This window comes from Grampus griseus (assembly GCF_964374135.1).
Source record: "Grampus griseus genome assembly, chromosome: 21".
Lineage (NCBI taxonomy): Eukaryota > Metazoa > Chordata > Mammalia > Artiodactyla > Delphinidae > Grampus > Grampus griseus.
Window position 1 is genome coordinate 32,217,416 of NC_139015.1, and position 18,007 is coordinate 32,235,422.

General features: G+C 53.6%; 1 protein-coding gene across 8 annotated transcripts in view; it reads right to left on the reverse strand.

The window, feature by feature from the left end:
- Positions 1-18,007, reverse strand: part of ANK1 (ankyrin 1) — a 98,774-nt gene that overhangs the window by 47,714 nt on the left and 33,053 nt on the right. For 7 of the 8 annotated variants that reach the window (XR_014298394.1, XM_082680171.1, XM_082680169.1 and 4 more), the window contains exons 8-20: positions 17,881-17,979; positions 17,507-17,605; positions 15,085-15,282; positions 13,575-13,673; positions 13,042-13,140; positions 12,417-12,515; positions 10,806-11,003; positions 10,165-10,263; positions 9,290-9,388; positions 5,262-5,459; positions 2,775-2,873; positions 879-977; positions 561-659 (exon numbers count right to left, since the gene is read on the reverse strand). Coding sequence is in view for 7 of the 8 variants with exons in the window: in XM_082680171.1 (XP_082536297.1) it covers positions 561-659; positions 879-977; positions 2,775-2,873; positions 5,262-5,459; positions 9,290-9,388; positions 10,165-10,263; positions 10,806-11,003; positions 12,417-12,515; positions 13,042-13,140; positions 13,575-13,673; positions 15,085-15,282; positions 17,507-17,605; positions 17,881-17,979 (1,584 nt within the window). In the remaining variant the exon portion in view is untranslated. The remainder of the gene's footprint in view (positions 1-560; positions 660-878; positions 978-2,774; positions 2,874-5,261; positions 5,460-9,289; positions 9,389-10,164; positions 10,264-10,805; positions 11,004-12,416; positions 12,516-13,041; positions 13,141-13,574; positions 13,674-15,084; positions 15,283-17,506; positions 17,606-17,880; positions 17,980-18,007) is intronic. The other variant, XM_082680172.1, reaches the window with a different exon arrangement.

Genomic DNA, 18,007 nt, shown 5'->3' on the forward strand with positions numbered 1-18,007 from the left:
TCTGGTTTTAAAAGGCAGAGCTAAGTGACACTAAACGGATACTGAGGCTTTCTTTTCTTCTAAGTTCTCTGGTCCCAGGGGGTGCCCCGCTCCGATTCAGCCCCATCCACAGTTACACGGTTTCAGCAACCGCACCCACAAAGGCCTGCACGCTTGCTGAGCTGGAAGCGGCCGCGGCGACAACCTAGTAAAGCTGACAGTTGCGTTATCCAGGGCAGGAAGTTCACCCTGAACAGTGACCACGGACGTGGCTGAAGACACCGAGGCCCCCAAACCTCACACACCACTCAAGACATTTGGCTTTGTTCACTCCCACGGATTTCAGAAAGGGTTTTGACAATATTTTAAAAAACATAAAAAGGGGGGAGGGGAAACAGTGCTACCAGGATAACCTTCTGTCTTCCAGAAGGAGGAACTAATCCCAACAGCCCACGCCCTGGGGAGCCCGTCCAGGCCCCAGACACACAGGAGGATGACCCGAGTTTCCCTGGTGAAGGGATAGCGCATGGGGCCGCCCGTGAGAGCAGGTCTCTGAAATCAGGAACCGGGCGGGTACTTACCGAGCTGACCTCGTTTGGGGAAGCACCATTTTTGAGAAGCAGTGTCACAATGTCTGTATGGCCTTGTTGAGCTGCCTGGTGCAGGGGACTGTATCCGAGCTGTAAAGCAGGCAGACATTTGGCAGGGTGAGCTAGCTACGAGAGAAAGCACTGCCCACCTGCCACAGAGCGTGTGCGTCTTCTGTGTGCAACGTAGAAAGGCGTTTTCCCCATTTCCTCCTCCAGCGTCAAAGCTGAAAGTTGTGGTGGGGCCCCAAGTGCGCCCGGAGTGACCCTGGCTGCATCTGAACTTGGCACTGCTCTCAGGCAACCCAGTACCTTCGTCTTGGCATTGACGTCCGCCTGGTGCTGTAGCAGGAACTTCACCAGCCTGATATTCCCATAATGGCTCGCCACGTGGAGTGGAGTATAACCCATCTGGAAAGCAAGAGAGGAGACGGGGTGACCAGCAAGGCTTCGGGGGACACCACGAGCCGTTCTGAGCTGGACGGGAACGAAAGTCTCACGACAGTGGTGACTGAAAGAGAGGATGGACGAGGAGGCCCTTGGCAAGGTCAGCAGTGGGGCACCACGGGCCTGGGAGGGACAGGGCTCGGTGTCAGTCAAGTGCAGTGTGAGATGACTAGGAGAGACCCAAGTGGAGAGGTTAAGTAGGTGACTGGAAACCGACACTGAGCCCGGGGAAGAGGGCAAGGCAAGGAGGCACCCGAGGGGAGTTGAAAGTCTTGGAGGTGAGAGACATCCCCCAGGATAAGTGTGGAGAGAAAAAGTGGGGCCCATGGACTGAGGCAGTACTTACAGGGAGGTCAGAAAAGAGGATGGGGAGGGAGCAGCAAAGAGGAGGGAGGAAAGCCAGGAGAGGCCCGTGTTACAGAAGCCAAAAGGGGTCAACCCCAGAAGGAGGGAACCGCCAGCAGACCCTGGGAGAGCAGCAGACTCAGATGAGCACAGACAGCAGTGCAGAGATCACTGCCGACCCAGACAAGACCTGCCTTGCACACTTATTTCCACTAGAAAGCTGAAATCCCACTGAAAAACCCCCCAGAAGGCTGTCTAGGTTACAGAGTTGTACCATAATGGAATTTATAGGAACTGGCCATGGCTAGAAATCGGTGGCTTTGGGCATTTGTTCATTTGAGTTTTGTCTGCAGAGGAGGTAATTGTCAAGAAAGCCATTCTGCGGAATATTTTAATGCTCCCTCCAAACGCCAACAAGCCAAGGCTCTCTGGGCTCCTCAGTGTCCCTGGGGAGCCCGGTCCCAGAGGTGATCTGGACCCAAACCCTGCAGGCTGGATCTGGAGTGATGGGATGGCTTTGGGACCCCCAAGTTCTAACCCACAACATAAGATCTCTCAGGACAGGACCCCAAAAGACGAAACCAGGCCCACAAAAGAAGCCTCAAAGATCCAGAACATTCTTTGGTTTAAAGCAGGTTCCTTTTGAAGCTATAGGCAGCTGGGGATAAAATATGTCTCTGGATTTTTCTCAGGGAGGCTTCAATGTCACACTGCTGCCCGATGTGCCGGAGGAACGCTGGAAGGGGCTGGGGCTACAGGGGCGTCACTTTGTCCCTTCCTTTGAATACAGTTGCCTTTTGGTGAAAAAGAACAAAATGTCACTTCTTCCAGGAAGCCTCTTCCTTCCACCAAATGGAAACACCCTCTCCTCCCTCTGTGCTCCGTGGGTTCACGAGAAGCCCCCTTGCACCGCATATCACACCGGCTGTCCCTTCCTGACTCTTATGTCATCTGCAGATGCCTTGAGGCTCATTGCACTGTGTGCTGGGCACTGGGTCATCCTCCACCCAACCCCCACCCCCAGAGCTCCCTGCACACACAGAGGCTCAAAGAATGCTGACCTGCTTTTAGCCAAATGCCGGAGTAGAAGGGGCGGAATTTTCCAGTGCATCCTGACATGTTGATACCTTGCTCATGTAAGACAGGGCTTGGAATCATGATTAAACGTCCTTTCACTACAGAGGATCAAAGGTCTAGCCAACTTTTTAGACTCCCCACTGGAAAGCGAGCCCATTGGCCTGGGGTCCTCAAACTCCACTGCCGCCCCTAGGAAGTGGCAGACAGGAATGGGCCACTGGGTCCTCGGGGTATCCAATATCCTCAGATGGACCAGTGATGGAGGCCAGAGTGGGTAGGCCTGTGGGTGCAGGGGGAAAGGGGAGTCCCTGTGGACAGAGTGCCGGCTGCTGGCCTTACCCGGGTGGCGGCGTCCACCGTGACACCATGTTTGATCAGCACGTCTGCCACTGGAACGTGACCTTCTTGTGCGACCAGATGAAGGGGAGTGAGTCCACTCTGGAAAGGAAAAGCAGTTCATCAGCTTGGAGCCAGGAAAGAATTCCAGGCGACACTGAAAGAGCACTGAGGTTTGGGAGTCGAACTTGGCTTTGCACGCTCCAACCAGTTGTTTGACCTTAGACAAGCTCTTCTAGCCCCGCCCCCCCCATCCTTAACTAAAATATGAGGTGGTTAGACTGAATCAGAGGTCAGCAACAGTTTCTGTTAAGGGCCAGATGGTCAATATTTTAGGCTTGTGTCTCTCTTGCAACTACCCAGCTCCGCCAGTTATAGTGAGAAAGCAGCTATGCCAACACGTAAATGAATGGGCATGACTGGCTTCCAATAAAACTTTATTTGTACAAACAAGTGGTGAGCTGGATTTGGACCCCAGGCCGTAGTTTGCTGAATTCTGAACTAGATGAACTTTATGATCCTTTCCAGTGGTAACATTTCCTATTTCCATGACTCGAGATGAGCTTCAAAGCCTTGGTTTGCTTATCGAGAAAATCGGGATTATAACTGACGAATCTCAAGGGCAAAGGAAGGCTCACTTGAGAAAACAGACGAAAATGCATTGTAAACCACGACGGGACATTTAAATGCAGCCTGTGATCAGCACATCCCAGCCAGTAAACAGGGTGGAGGATCCTGCTGGGACCGAAACCCCCAGATTCCTGGAGTTTTCATCACAGCTTTCTCACGAGGATGGTGATGCTCCAGCGACCTTGACTGACACGTGCGCATTCACGCAAAAATGCCAGGAAAGGCTTCCCTCCCCCGGAGCCCGCTCGACACGCCTTCCTAACCGTGGGGCAAACAGGGCTGCAGCTCCTCTGTCATCGGCGCCAGTGGGCAGGGCCTGCCCCCTCTCCAGAGACTCCACTCGCCCTCCCCTGCCGTCTGCGCTTCCCCCAGGCTGATGGGAGGCCCAGTGGTGCGCCTGCCTAGCTGAAGCCTGCGCAGGCAGGTGGGGCTGCCCACATAAGAACAGGTCCTGGGTCGGTCACAAGCGTCCGGGTGCCCTGCCTGATCCTTGGGATAACGCGGTAACCTGACTGGTGAGTGTGGATGTGGATGAGTGGGGATGTCTCAGGGCAGGGCACCCCCCTCTCCTCCTGGCTCATTTAAATGGTACCAGCAAGAAACCAAGAGTCCTGTCCAACACAATGGTCCTGCCCTAACAGTTCCCTCCTGGGGTCACCTGTCCAAAGCCGTCCCGATAGAGCCAATGGATCCACACGCTTTTAAGAAATCTTAAGTTACCCTCAAAACGCTTGCCTTTCTGAAACTGTATTATGTTCATCTGTCGTCTAAAGAAGTGACTCTTCATATCGTATGATTCCACTTGTACGAAATGTCCAGAACAGGCAAATTCATAGTGACAGAGAGGAGATTAGTTGCCAGGGGACGGGGGTTTGAGGGAAATGGGACGTGGCTGCTAATGGGTCTGAGGCTTCCTTTGGGGGTGATGGAAAAGTTCTACAGTTAGACAGTGGTGGTGTTTGTCCAATTCTGCAAATATACCAAAAAACCCACCGAATAGTACAGTTCAAAAGAGCTAATTTTATGGTACGTGAATTATATTTCAATAAAATTGGTGTTTAACAAAAGAAGTGACTCAGTCTTTCTTGGGTCATGCGTTCTTTTGAGAAGCTGATGAAAACCATGAGGGTGTCCCCTGGGAAACGGCTCCCACGCCCATCCTCCCACGTGCCAGGTACACCACATAGAGGGTTTCCTGCTCACACGTCAACAGTCCCTGGACTGAGACTCCATTGAAGGGACAGATTGGCACTGAAAACAATATCTTCCTCACAGAAAAAGAATATTTAGTCCCAGCTTACTTAGTACATTCCTGAATGTAGACACTGGCCTATACTTGGGAAAGCATGCAATGGATTTCAGTAGTGATCTTTTTGTAGATTCTTGAGTCAACCTCTTTAGAAAGGACCAGCCAAAGCTTTGGCATCAGGTAGGCTTGGGGTCCTGCAATCTTGGAATAAGCAACCTTTCTGAACTTGTTTATTCATTTACAAAACTGAGATAAAACCTACACAGGGGGACTTCCCTGGTGGTCCAGTGGTTAGGAATCCACCTTCCAGTGCAGGGGACGCGGGTTTGATCCCTGGTCGGGGATCTAAGATCCCACATGTCACGGGGCAACTAAAGCCCGCGAGCTGCAACTACTGAGCCCATGCGCCACAACTAGAGAGAAGCCCACACACTGCAACGAAGAACACGCACACACACACACACACACACGCGCGCGTGCACGTGTACGTGCACATCACCTGATTCAGAACCGGGGCACACAGCAGGTGCTTGATCCTGAGATGCAGTGTGTCGTCAGCTGACCCCCCAATGTGATTGAGTCTGTAGGGATATTTGCAGACGCGTGTTTACCTTGTTGCCCAGGTTGCCGTTGGCCTGTTTGGAGAGCAGGAGAGCCACCATGTCCGCGTGACCCTCCTGGGCCGCCAGGTGGAGGGGTGTCACGCCTTGCACGGACTCTGCGTTCGCCGAGCCCCCGTACTGCAGCAGGTTGCGGGCCACCTCCATCTGGTTCTGCTTGGCAGCGATGTGCAGAGGGGTGTAGCCGTTCTGAAATAGAAGGGACCACCGGAGCCTGGTTACAGGAGTGCTGAGTTGACAAGCTTAGCACATGCCTTATGTTTTAGATCCTCTGAGGAGGGGCCAGGAGGCCTGGTTCCGGGCTGGTGTCACCTGGGAGGGCCATTTCAGTAAACAAACCAACCAACCAAGTCCATTTGGTTTGGAGAGGCTCCCAGAGCCAGCAAATGCCCTACCCGTTCTCTCCATCTATCTTCTGTGGTTCTGTGGTTCTTCTCTGGTTCCCAGAGCCAGCAAATGCCCTGCCCGTTCTCTCCATCTATCTTCTGTGCACAAGGTGCTCTGTCCCAAACAGATGCTAGGATTCAACCAGGCAGCAGGCCTATAGAACACCCAGCAAGCTAGGCACACAAGTAAAATGGAAATCCATGCCCTCTTTCCTACAGTGAGAAACATGCCCCCCAAAGCCAGTTCATAGAGGAAAAGGAACAGAGCCCTTCTCTCCTCGTGATGTTGGGCCAAAAGCTCCCCCTGGGCCTGGTGGCTTCAGGCAGGTGGCGTTAAGAGTACATGTCCCCGGCAAGGGACCTGGGGCTGTGGAGTCAGTCCTTGGTCCACTTTAACCGGCCATGTGACTAGGGGCAAGATGGTCAACTAGACTTCCTTTCGTATTTTTTAAGCCATTGTAAGAGGACAGTAACATCTACCTTGTTCTTAAAGTTGTTGAATGGATCAAATATGATAATATATGTGAAGGTGCTTTCCAAAATTGAGATATAAAATTAATAAAACCTTTGTATGGTTTTGCAGTGCCCTGGTTCACAAATCTGTTAAGTCCGTTATGAGATGAGGAGATCGGTCCCACAGTAAATCAGCTACGTCACTGTGCACTCTCTATTCAGCTGGCTTTCCTTTCCCCTTTGTCTTGGGAGGAAGACTTTCTCAATGAAGGAAGCAGTGCCTGGGAGCAAACTCCATACCCCACTGCAGGCAGCCTACTTTGATTATCACTGTTGGAAACCACTTCCACCTACATTATCCTTTTTGAGCTTCACTGCAACCCACGTACAGCAAGTAAGACAGGCATTTTTATTACTACCCTGCTTTCTGGATAAAGAAGCCAGTTCTCGGAGAGGTTAGACGCCTTTTCTAGTGTCACATAGTAAGTGAAACAACAGAGAACCCAAGTCTGGTCTTGTGACTCCAGATTCCAGGTTCTTTCAACTGGAGCAAGATTCCACTTGGAATCTCCGTAAAATGCAGATTCTGACTCAGACGGTATAGGGAGGCCCTGGACTCTGCATTTCCAACAAGCATATGGGTAAGGCTGATGTTGTCGGCCACAAAGCATTCAGGGCTAAGGGGGATGCCAGGCCTGAGGACCCCTGTGCCGGACCCAGGAGCTTCCAAGCATATGCCCACCCAGTCCCAGAGCAGATGGCATAAGGCATATGGTCTCCTGCCACGGCCAGCATCCTTCTGGCCATCCCACAGAACTGAATCTCCTTTGCCAGCCACTGTCTTATTGTGGAAACCAACATTTCTGATTCTGCCAGGATCCACTGATCAGGGAAAAGAAACAGAAAAAAAGGGGCCGACCAATACAGTAAAATCCCAGTTTAAAGCACTGGGGGACACGGTGAGACCCGTCTGTCTGCAAAGTAGATTTTGGGGAAAGGAAAGTTGTCATCTACCCAAAGAATAAATTGAATAATAAAAATCATTCTCTCTGAGTAATTATGTAAGATGATTCATCCTACTGTTCCTCCTTTTAAATTTGATTATGTTATGAGAAAACATTAAATTCTTTGCAGGTTGTGTTCCCCTGACAAGATCGGCATTTTGACTGTAATAAAATTAATTAAACAAAATGAGTTTTGTACTGTATCAAAAGGGAGCAAAGAAAAGCGGTGTGGTTCAGTGGATCAGGCCTGGGATTTGGAGGCATCCCCAAATGGAGATCCTTCTCTCTGAGTGTCAGAGAATCTTCCGACTCCAGAGCCCAGGTCTTTTAGCTGGAGCTGTGCTTCTCAAACTTGAATGTGTGTGAAATCACTTGGGATCTTGGTAAAGTGCAGATTCTGACGGGGGGGCCCCAGATTTTGCATTCGTAACAAGCTCCCAAGTCAGGATGAAATGGGGTGAGGCCGCTGCTCACCTAGGGTGCCGACTGCAGCCTGCCTTCCATTCCCTGCATGGAAGCAAGGATTATTAGGGCCTCTTTTACTGAACAAAGGACAGGAACTTGAGTACTTATTCACGTTAGCATTATCAGGAGTCCAGGCCACTTGGGCAATGGAGGATGTCCGCACTGGAAGAACGGCATCCCGTCCAGGTCAGGCTGCCAGGTGACCAGCAGTTAAAACCAAGATACAAGAACAACCGTCAGTCTCAGATCAGGGACCAACCCCTGTGAGCTTTCTCCAAGCTGGGACTACAGGGAATGAATGACCTTCTGTAGGTGACAAGGACGAGGGGCAGGGAGGCAGGAGCGTCGGGGTGGTGGTGGGGGGAAGATTCAGGAACGGTGTGAGCCAGTAAAAGGCTCCTCTTCCGCAAGGAAACGAGCTCGTCCAAAGGAATGCGCACACTGGAGAGAGCTCTGCCCAAACGTTAAAACAACATTAGCATCAAAATTAGAAAGGGGTGGGTTTGGTTTGGGTGCAGAGAGACTTGCATGTGAGATTCTACAAAATTGCCAGACTGCTTTGGAAACTATTTTTTGCCATGGAAACAAAACCCATCTGTGCAGGGTTTGTGCTTGGATAAAGCTCCCTTTAAATACCATGAGCCTGGTTCTGATGTCTTTTATATAAGGAGCGGTGCGAGTCCAGCGTTTTATTTTTAGAAGCAGGAGTAAGTCATGTCCCAGCAGGGCTGCACGCTGTCTACACAGTGATGTGGGCTCTGCTACAACAGCGCGGGACCGGAGCCCAGGGAGAAGGGGTGTCTGGGAGATGCTGTGTCTGCAGGAACGGGAGGCTGTAGAATCCAGATGAGCAGCCGTTCTGAGAGGGGAACTGAAGCCCCGCCCTGCCTTGCCCTGTGTCCCCACGGAAGTCAGCAGGCGTCGGCTGGAATCACCCTGACCCACCCATGGCTCCCTCCTGCCACAGGGCTGAGCACTGTGGCGCGCTCAGGGACCGCGATGTCCTTTGCACCCGAGCCCTGCCCCCTCTCGTCGCCCCTCATCTGCGTGGCCACCAGCCCCCTCGGCCCCCCTCCCCTCACAGACCCTGCACACCTTCTCACCCCACAGGAGACGGCCTGTCCCCCCAAAATGATCCTCGTGCCCAGCTTTATCCCTGTACCTCATACAGCGCCTTCTCAGTCCACTCTTACATAAGCCCCATCCACTCTCTACACTCCGGGTCCCTCAGGGGCGATGCACCACCCATGGCTCTGAGCATCTCAGGGGCTGGGGTGAGGGTGCACGCCGGCCACACCTCAACGTGTAACGTGTGTACAGAAACGGCACCATCTCAGAGCCGGAACTCCAGAGAGAAACAGATGTGGGGGGAGACTCCGCATTCAAAACAGGTTCCTCGCTCCAAGGTTCTGGTGAGTTCACCCCCAGCCCTGAATATTCTCCAGCTGTGGCCCTGGTCCCGGAATCCACGAGCACGCTGTACATGCTGACCTCTGACACCAGTTTGGGGTACACATTAGTTGTGTAAAACGAGCTCCACATCTGCGAGGTGACCTGTGGCTGAGAAGTGCTCCCCACTTCCCGGCCCGCTCCGGTTCCCAGTCAGCAGCCATCGCCCTGCAGGTAATCGGGCTGCTTCTGCACAGCCCTCCCTGAGGGGTGGCGGCCGCCTGCTGTCCCGGGTGGGGGCGGGGTGGGGCAGGAGGCTTACCCAGGCCAGGCTGTGCGGGGAGCTGCCCCGGGGAAGCAGCAGTTTGACAATGTCCAGGTGGTTGTGGTGCACGGCGACATGCAGGGGCGTCAGGCCATTCTGCGGGGAGATGGACAGGGGACAGCCTTCGCTCAGGGGACATCCCACTGGCCATGCCTGTGGCTCCAGGCAGCACCACGTGGGGATCCGTATCACTTCTGTTACACAGGAAATCTGCTTGACACCATTTCAGAGCCAGTCTGGAGCTGAAGTCACTAAAGGACACACCAGCTGGACCTGGGCCACCTCTGCATTCCTGGGGTCACCTCCTCAGTCCTGGGGTCACTGCCTCATTCCTGGGGGGTCACCTCCTCAGTCCTGGGGGGCCACGTCCTCAGTCCTGGGGTCACCGCCTCAGTCCTGGGGTCACCTCCTCAGTCCTGGGGTCACCACCTCATTCCTGGGGTCACCGCCTCAGTCCTGGGGTCACTGCCTCATTCCTGGGGTCACTGCCTCAGTCCTGGGGGGTCACCTCCTCAGTCCTGGGATCACCGCCTCAGTCCTGGGGTCACCTCCTCAGTCCTGGGGCCACCTCCTCATTCTGGGGGGTCACCGCCTCAGTCCTGGGGTCACCGCCTCAGTCCTGGGGGTCACCTCCATTCCTGGGGGTCCTAGGGGCTGATGGGGCAGTGCAGCATCCTCGCTCAGAGGGGCCACCGGGTCTTTGTAGAAGGGCAAGGCCTCTGTCAGAAAGATCTGTCTCCCCAGAGGCCATTCTTCCTGGACGGCTGCCCATGCGCAAGGGGGACACAGTCGGCTCAGGCAGAGATGACCACCCAGGTGCAGCTGCCCCTCTGCCCCGGGTCCACCCTGGCAGGAGGGAAGGTCAAGCTCACCTTCCCGGCGGCGTCTGGGTGCGCGTCATGCTCCAGTAGCAGCTGTGCCACGCGCACCTTCCCGTACTTGGCTGCCACGTGGAGAGGGGTAAATCCTTTCTGAGGAGAAACACAGGCCGTCGGAACCGTGGGGAGGCCCGCCATCCTCCCTGGAGAAAGGGCCCACGGCAAAGGAGGTGTCCCACCCCGACTGGCGTGGAGACACCAGTAGAATAAAGGGCGCAGAAGGTGTGATCCCGCTGAGACTCCCAGAGCCCAGGGGGCTGCCACCTGCCCCTCTCGTGACGGAGTCAAAACCACTGGTGCTGTTATTTGACAGCCAGCTAGTTGCGGGCAGGGCCTGGGCCGCCAGCCTTCTCGCATCCCAGAGCCTGTCTGGTCTGGCCAGAGCAGATCCTGAGCCATTCCATGATAAACAGACGAAGGCTGGTGGCTGGATGAGAAACGACAGTTCACCTTCCTGGGGAAGGACGGGACACACCCAGCTCACAGGTGGCGGCCAGTCCTGTGGGTCCATTCCTTCCAGCAGCCCTCAGCACAGTCAAGGCAATACGGAGGACCAGATGGGAACGCCCTCCCCTGCCCCAGGACCAGCTGGGACCAGCCTGCCGCTCTGGAGAACGGGAGGAGGAATGCTGTACCTTGGTCATGCACGCCTGGGACGCCCCCTTTTCCAGAAGGGCCAGGGCCGTTTCCACGTGGCCCTCTCGGGCCGCGATGTGCAGGGGGGTGTGCCCGGCAGTGGTGGCCAGGTTGGGGTTGGCGTCGTTTTCTAGCAGGAGCTTCACCATGTTTGTGTGGCCAATGCGAGCTGCACAGTGAAGTGGGGTCTGGTCATCCTGGAACCCAAAGCAAAAACAAAGAACAGGGAACACTAAGGTTACCTAACCCAACTCTTCATTTTATAAAGAAGGCAGGTGAGGCCCAGAGAGGTTAAGTGACTTTCTCAAGGCTACACAGCTAGTAAGAGGAAGAGCTGAGGTTCAAATCTCTGAGTTATGTTCTATATGATATGTTCTATATTATTTAATCCTTATAACAACCTTTCAAGTTAGTTGTTATTCCTACTTAATTGCCCCAAGGCTCAGCCTTCCCATCTGTAAAATGGGAATAATGGTATTGACCTCATAGGGCTACGGTTAGGGTCAAGCAGACGGCGTGCATAGGATGTTTCACACCACGTTTGGCACACACTATACATTGTGGTTGCTCTTACGGGCAGACCTTGGAGACATTGTGGGCTCAGTTCCAGACCACTGCAATAAATTGGGTAACAGAGTAAAGCGAGTCACATGAATTTTTTTGGTTTCCCCGTGCATATAAAAGTTATTTACACACTATTACACTCCATTATGTGTGCAATAGGATTATGTCTAAAAAATACACTTACCTTAATTAAAAAATACTTTACTGCTAGAAAAATGCTATCCACCTGACAACCCGGGGTTGCCACAAAACTTCAAATTGTAAAAAACACTTTATCTGCAAAAAACACTTTATTGCAAAAAACACTTTATCTGTCCACACTAAAGTGAAGGGCAATCAAACAAGGTGAACTGTACTGTCTCCCGAGTCCTGTCTAAGCATCCACTTGTCTTTCTGTCTGAAGGCTACTCTGGTTTTCTCTACGCCAGGGGCAATGGGAGGGTCAGACCTGGGGAAAGATGACTTTTCATCCCAGCTCCCGCCCCCCCCCTTTCCAGTTTCCTCCGGAAGCTGAGGGGGTCAGTGGGCAGGGTCTCTGTGTTACTGGGCCCAGCTAGGGGCCTCCCTCCCTTGGGTTTGTGGCTCAAACCCAAACCACAGTCCTGACACTAAACAGAGGCTCTGTGGTCTGTGCGGTAGGAAAGCCTGATCCTGGCCAAAGCCAGATTGCAAACTCGGCATCACTCAGTACCTCAGAGATGCCTTTTACATCGCGAGGGCATCTTGATTTTCACCGGCAACGCTTTCTTCAAAAAGTTGCTTCTCTTCTGATACTGTGACTGTAACCACCACGCAACCTTTCAGCCCGCCCCGCCCCCCCTCCCGCCCCCCGCAGTACTGTTTCTTGGCCTTTTGTTGATGCCAACACATCTCTGGGCTTCTCAGAACCCTTGCAAAGCAGAACCAGAGCGTGTGCTGCAACCCAGCAGGTGTGACAAGGAATCTCGGTGCCACGAGCCCTGCAGCCTGGTCTCCGATCAGGGAGGATTGCTCCTCCCGCGCTTGAATTGCTTCCGTCTGGGATCCCTCCCACCTCCAGAACCCACCTTGGCCTTGGCATTGACTTTGGCTTTGTTCTGGAGCAAATATTTGGCCACTTCTGTGTGTCCTGCTCTGGCTGCCATGTGTAGCGGGGTCTCCACTTTCTGTAAAATAACAAAATTATGGAAGTGTTAACACCTGCTGGGTTTGCAAAAGGGCACACACAGGGCTCCGCAGTGCCAGCCTGGAGTAGCTCGGTGGACATTCCTCCAAGAGGTGGAGATGCCCCAGCAAAAAGCAACTTCAGCCTTTAGTCTGCTGATGCCTGGAGTGTGTGTGTGTGTGTGTGTGTGCGTGTGCGTGTGTGTGTGTGTGTGTGTGTGTGTGTGTGAGATACACTTAAAGGTAAACCCCAGAGCTAAGGAATGTTTAAAAACATACAGGCATTCCCAGATACCACTCACAGAAATTCCCAAATGATCGTCCAAAATAAAACTCCCAAGACTTACACATGGGTGACACATTTAACTGAGAAAGCGTCAGTACGTACAGTCATCTCCCCAAGTCCGAAGCGCCTGCTATTCTGAGAATTCTACCTCTGTCCTCGAGAGGAGAGCTTGGGATCGCTGGCAAACGCTCGCCTCTGAGCCCTCCGTCCACAGGAAGGGCCTGCTCTCCCCACGGACTCACCACATTGGAGACGTTGGGCGATGCTTCCCGCTGCAGCAGGCTCTTCACGATGGGCAGGTGCCCCATGAAGGAGGCCACGTGGAGAGGTGTCAGGCCAGACTGGAACAGACCAGACAGGAGTGAGACGGGGGAGACTTGCCCACTCCTCCAGACACATAGCCAGATGGAGCTTAAGCTTTCCTGCCTCTAGGGGCTCCAGAAGAGTCTTCCAAGGAAAGGGAGTTCTATGAAATGGGTCTGCTTCTAGGAAAATGGCCGGAGGGGGAAAAAAACACTGCAGGGTGATTCCACCCACATGTACAACTCAAAACATTTTGCAGCTGACCTTGGACAGCTCCCTGAGATCTGACACCAGCTCCCGGTCTTAGCGACCCTGATGTATTCCTGAGAGTTCTAGACTAGCATACACACACACACAACACACACACACACACACACACACACACACACGCAGCCACAAAGAACAACTCTCAAGATGGCTATTGGAAGAAGGCCCGCGGAGACCGTCCACTCGTCTGCGGAGTTTCTCCTACCTCAGTGACAGCATCAATGGAGGCCCCCGTCTTCAGCAGCAGCTCCATGACGCGGATATGGTTCTTCTTGCAGGCGATGTGTAAGGGGGTAAAGCCATTCTGCAGCCCCACACAAAGGGAGACAGGCAAGCAGGGGCTCGCACTCAAGCCCAAGGAACACCCAGACCACCCTGCTGATGGAAAGGGAGCCCCTGCCCAGCCTAAACGTCAATCACTGTGAATCACGGAAGGGGCGGGTGGCTCTCACTGTGCACCAGGCGAGGTCCTGGGTATGTTGTCTGTAAACCCTTTTTCCAAATTTCGTCACATTTTTGGACGCACTGAAAGAGCCTGCCGTTTAAAGTTTCCTTAAGGGGAAATTTACAATAAAGAGAACTGCTGTGAAGCCCAGCACGTTCCCTGAAACCGCCGTGCGTTTCTAGTCAAATGGATTTCTGAACCTCAGCCCTGCTCGAACATGATACGCTAGGATGTAAACTCCACCAGGGCAGGGATTTCTGTTCGCTGGGTTTTGCCCGTCTGCTTGTTTTTTCAGTGCTTTAACCCCTAGGGCAGTGGTTCTCAATGTGAGGGGAGGGGATTTTGTCTCACCACCCAGCCCCCGCCCCGGGGACACTTGGCAATGTCTGGAGACGTTTTTGATTGTCACAAGGAGGGGAGGAGTGCTATCAGCGCCTGGCGGGCGGAGGCCAGGGATGCTGCTAAACATCTATTCACGGGTCAGTCTCGCCACAACAAAGAACATCGGCCCCAAATGTCAGTAGTGCTGAGGTTGAGAAACCCCGACTACCCCAGACAGTGCCCCGCAAGTGGGGACTGCTCGGTGAAAGCTTTCTGAACAAATGAATGAATAAATGAATGAACGAGCCATCCTGGCGGCCTGGAGGCTGTCCGGCCTTCTAAATTCTCCTCCTCTGGGAATGGGCAGAGGGGAGATGGCGGGTGTGGGCAGGCTCCGTGCAGCGCTCCGGCCCCGCCAGCAACTTCCCCGGGAGCCCCCGGCCTGGGGCGAGCGAAAGGAACCACAGTCCCAGGAGGGAATTTGCTTTAGGCCTGAACTCACCTCTGCTCAAGCACCATGACCACTGTGAGCCCCTCTGCAGAGGAAGGATGCTTAGCTGAGCCCATTTCACTCGCCCCCAAAGCAGGTCAAAAAGCCAGGCAGTCGCTAGAAATCACCAACCCTCAGCTCTGGGCACGGACGGGAGTGACATCCCGCATACCTACCGCACACACTGCTTGTGAGTCAGGTGTCCTGGGCCCAAACCCACCCAGACCTCAGCCTGTTACGGGGGCTCGGTCATTATGTGTGGGATGCGGCAGGGAGTAAGGTCACATCCACCTGTGCGCTGCCACGCCCCGTGGGCCTCAGTGCCCCGCCCCCCGACACTGTCCCCGCCCTGAATCTCCAGGGCAGCTCCAGGCACCAGTGGGTACCTCCCTGGGGGGCTCAGCCATGCAGCTCTGGCCCTAGCCCCTCTGGCTCCTTTTCCGATAGCCTCCTACTCACCAGGGCTCTGGAGTTTGGTTTGGCCCCTTTATCCAACAGGACCTTGGCCACCCTGTGGTGGCCGCAGTGGGCAGCCACGTGGAGCGGGGTCAGGTGGTCCAGTGTGATGTCGTCTATCTCTGCATTGTATTGCAATAGGAGTCGGACACAGTCAAGGTGGTCTCCCTGAGCCGCCATGTGGATTGGGGACAAGCCATTCTGGTGAAGAGGGAAAACAACCAGTTGCATAGGAAATGAACATGGAAATTCAAGGCAGGCAATGATTCCAACCTCACTTCCCACCTCCTCCCTACACAGGGCTTCCATGTGGCTCCCGGGTGAGCCTGGTTCATTCCGGCCTCCGCGTTCCTGCTGGCCTCTGATTGCAAACCTCCTTCTTCTCACCCCACCAAATCCTCCAGGCCCGCTCTAGCCAGGCCCACGTCTTCCACGAGGCCTCCCCTGGCCACCTTTGATTCCTGTGGGTTTTTCTCATCTGTACCCCTCACTCGGACCGTACTTATATACTTGCCGAATTGTTTTCATAATTAACTTTTCAGGTGTATGTATCTTCTCTCCTTCCTTAGAAGCTTCTTAAGATCAGTGACTGTGCCTGGTATCTCTTACACGCCCCACACATGCATGTAACACACACAGTGGTCCTTAATCAGTGTGGTCTTGAATGAATGCATGATGCTAAAATGGAATTTGGATCTAAAACCCTCCGTTCTTTGTCCTTGACAAGTGCACATCACTTTAAAAAACTGTTAAGGATCCTCACTGTTTCTTAAATAGCAATTTATTTCAAACAATTAAAGACAGAGAAGACTCACTCACTCATTCATTCAGACATAAATTCAGCAAATATTAAGTGATTAAAGTGCATCAGGTATGGGATAAGCTCTGGGGAAACAGAACAGACAGAATTCCAGGCCAAGGAAGCTGGCAGACTAGTAGGTTAAAGATGGGAAAAGAGATACATTGTTGCCACTCCGTGTGGTGACATCAGGAAGGCCTGATAAAGCACAGAGGAGCAGGGGAGTGTGGAGTCATGATGGGGTCGGGGGGACATGCGGAGAGAAGGCTTGCCAGGGAGGTGATCCCTGAGCTAGGACCTTGCCAGGAAGACGACACAGGAAGAGCATCCCCGAGAAGGGAATGGCGTGTGCAGTGCCACAGAGGCAGCCGCCCTGGGACCCAGGGAGCTCCATGCAGGTAAGCACGCGGGAGGCCAAGGGCATAGAGCTGGACTCCAGGGGCAGGCAGGAGCTGCACCATGAAAGCCCCCGAGCGAGGAAACTGGGACGTTAGGTTTTAGCAAGAGACAACTGAAAGCAGGATTTTCAGCGAGAGAGGAACACAATCAAGCGGCGTGACAGCTATTGTTAGTGACTGAATTGAACTGTGTCCCTCAAATTCACATGTTGACGTCCTAAAGCCCAGGACCTCGTGATGTGGCCTCATTTGGAAACAGGATCATTGCAGATGTAGTTAGTTAAGATGAGGTCACTGGTGTAGACCTTAATCCAATATGACTGCTGTCCTTATAAAAAGGGGAAATGTACACACACACTCACACACACACACACACACACACACGACAGCCTGGGCCGTGAACATGACCCAGATTTCAGCGAGCTCCACTGAACACTCACATAACCCTCGGTCAGGGAATAAACTGCTCTGATGGTGTAGGATCTTATGACAGGGAGCTGCGCACAGAAAACCTCGGGAGTGGCCATGGGTGGGTCTGGTTTCTGCCTTGCTCTGCTCTGACCACCTTCTAAATTCACCCCAAGAACGAGGCAGTGGGCCTGAAGGTGGTGCAGGCAACATCAGGTAGTCTGACAGCTTCGGCCCCAGTAAGACTCAAGACCTCATGTTAGAACTGAGGGCTGGGCTTTTGCTCTGGCCCCGAAAGGACCTCGAGAAGAACCATTTTGTTTTCTTTTCAACATCATCCAGTCCGGCCCAGGCCCTGAAGACTCCCCGAGTGCTTAGTTCCTGTCTTTTCTGGAGCCAGGGTAAAAGAGATGAGGCCTGATCTCGAGCTGTACAGACACATGACAGCCCATGGGACAAATCCAGCCTGCTGCCTGTGCTTGGCAAGAAAGTTTTACTAGAACAGGGCTGCTAGTTTGCACGTTATCCACGGCTGCTTCCCCACTACAGTGGTAGATTTGAATTGTTGTGACATTGACCAGGGCCTGCAAAGCCTAAAAATATTTACTCTCTGGCCCTTTAGAGAGAAAGGTGCCAACCTTGATCTAGATAATAATTAGAGCCGAGTGCCTCCTGTGTGACAGACATCAGGGTCAACGTCACACACACTGCTGAGTTAGTAGAATTAGCATCTCTGTTTCTTAGAAATGGGATTCGACCCGGGTCGGCCTGAGCTGGAGCCCCGCCTAAGAGATGCTCCTTGCAGAAAGGAAGCTCGCACCTTGGTTTTGGCTTGGATGGGCGCCCCGTGGTCCAGCAGGATCTCTGAGATTCGCAGGTGCCCATTCCGAGCTGCACAGTGGAGAGGTGTCAATTCATCCTTTAAAAGACAGTCAAAAAGAGAAAGCCCCAGAGGCACCCATCAGAGGTCGCTGGAGAGAAGGCACCTGTGGCATCATTCCAGCCGGAGAGGCACGAGAAGGCTTCCTTAAGGACCAGCCCGATGGAGCAGTCTGGTCTCCAGCTGCCCCTGTGGGCTGTTCTAGAGGCTGGACGCCCTTCCCTAGCTGGTCACGGGGAGCCCACTACCTGGGTAGAGCCCTGGAAGGCAGCACTCGCTCCCCTGGCCTTGCCGGGCAGCTGGCTGGCACCCACCTTGGTCCTTGTTTCTATCTGGGCCCCGCGGTCCAGCAGAAGCCGCACCATGATCACGTTCCCCCTGCGGGAAGCAACGTGCAGCGGCGTGATGCCGTTCTGGAAGGGAGGGAGGGGCTGGTCAGGG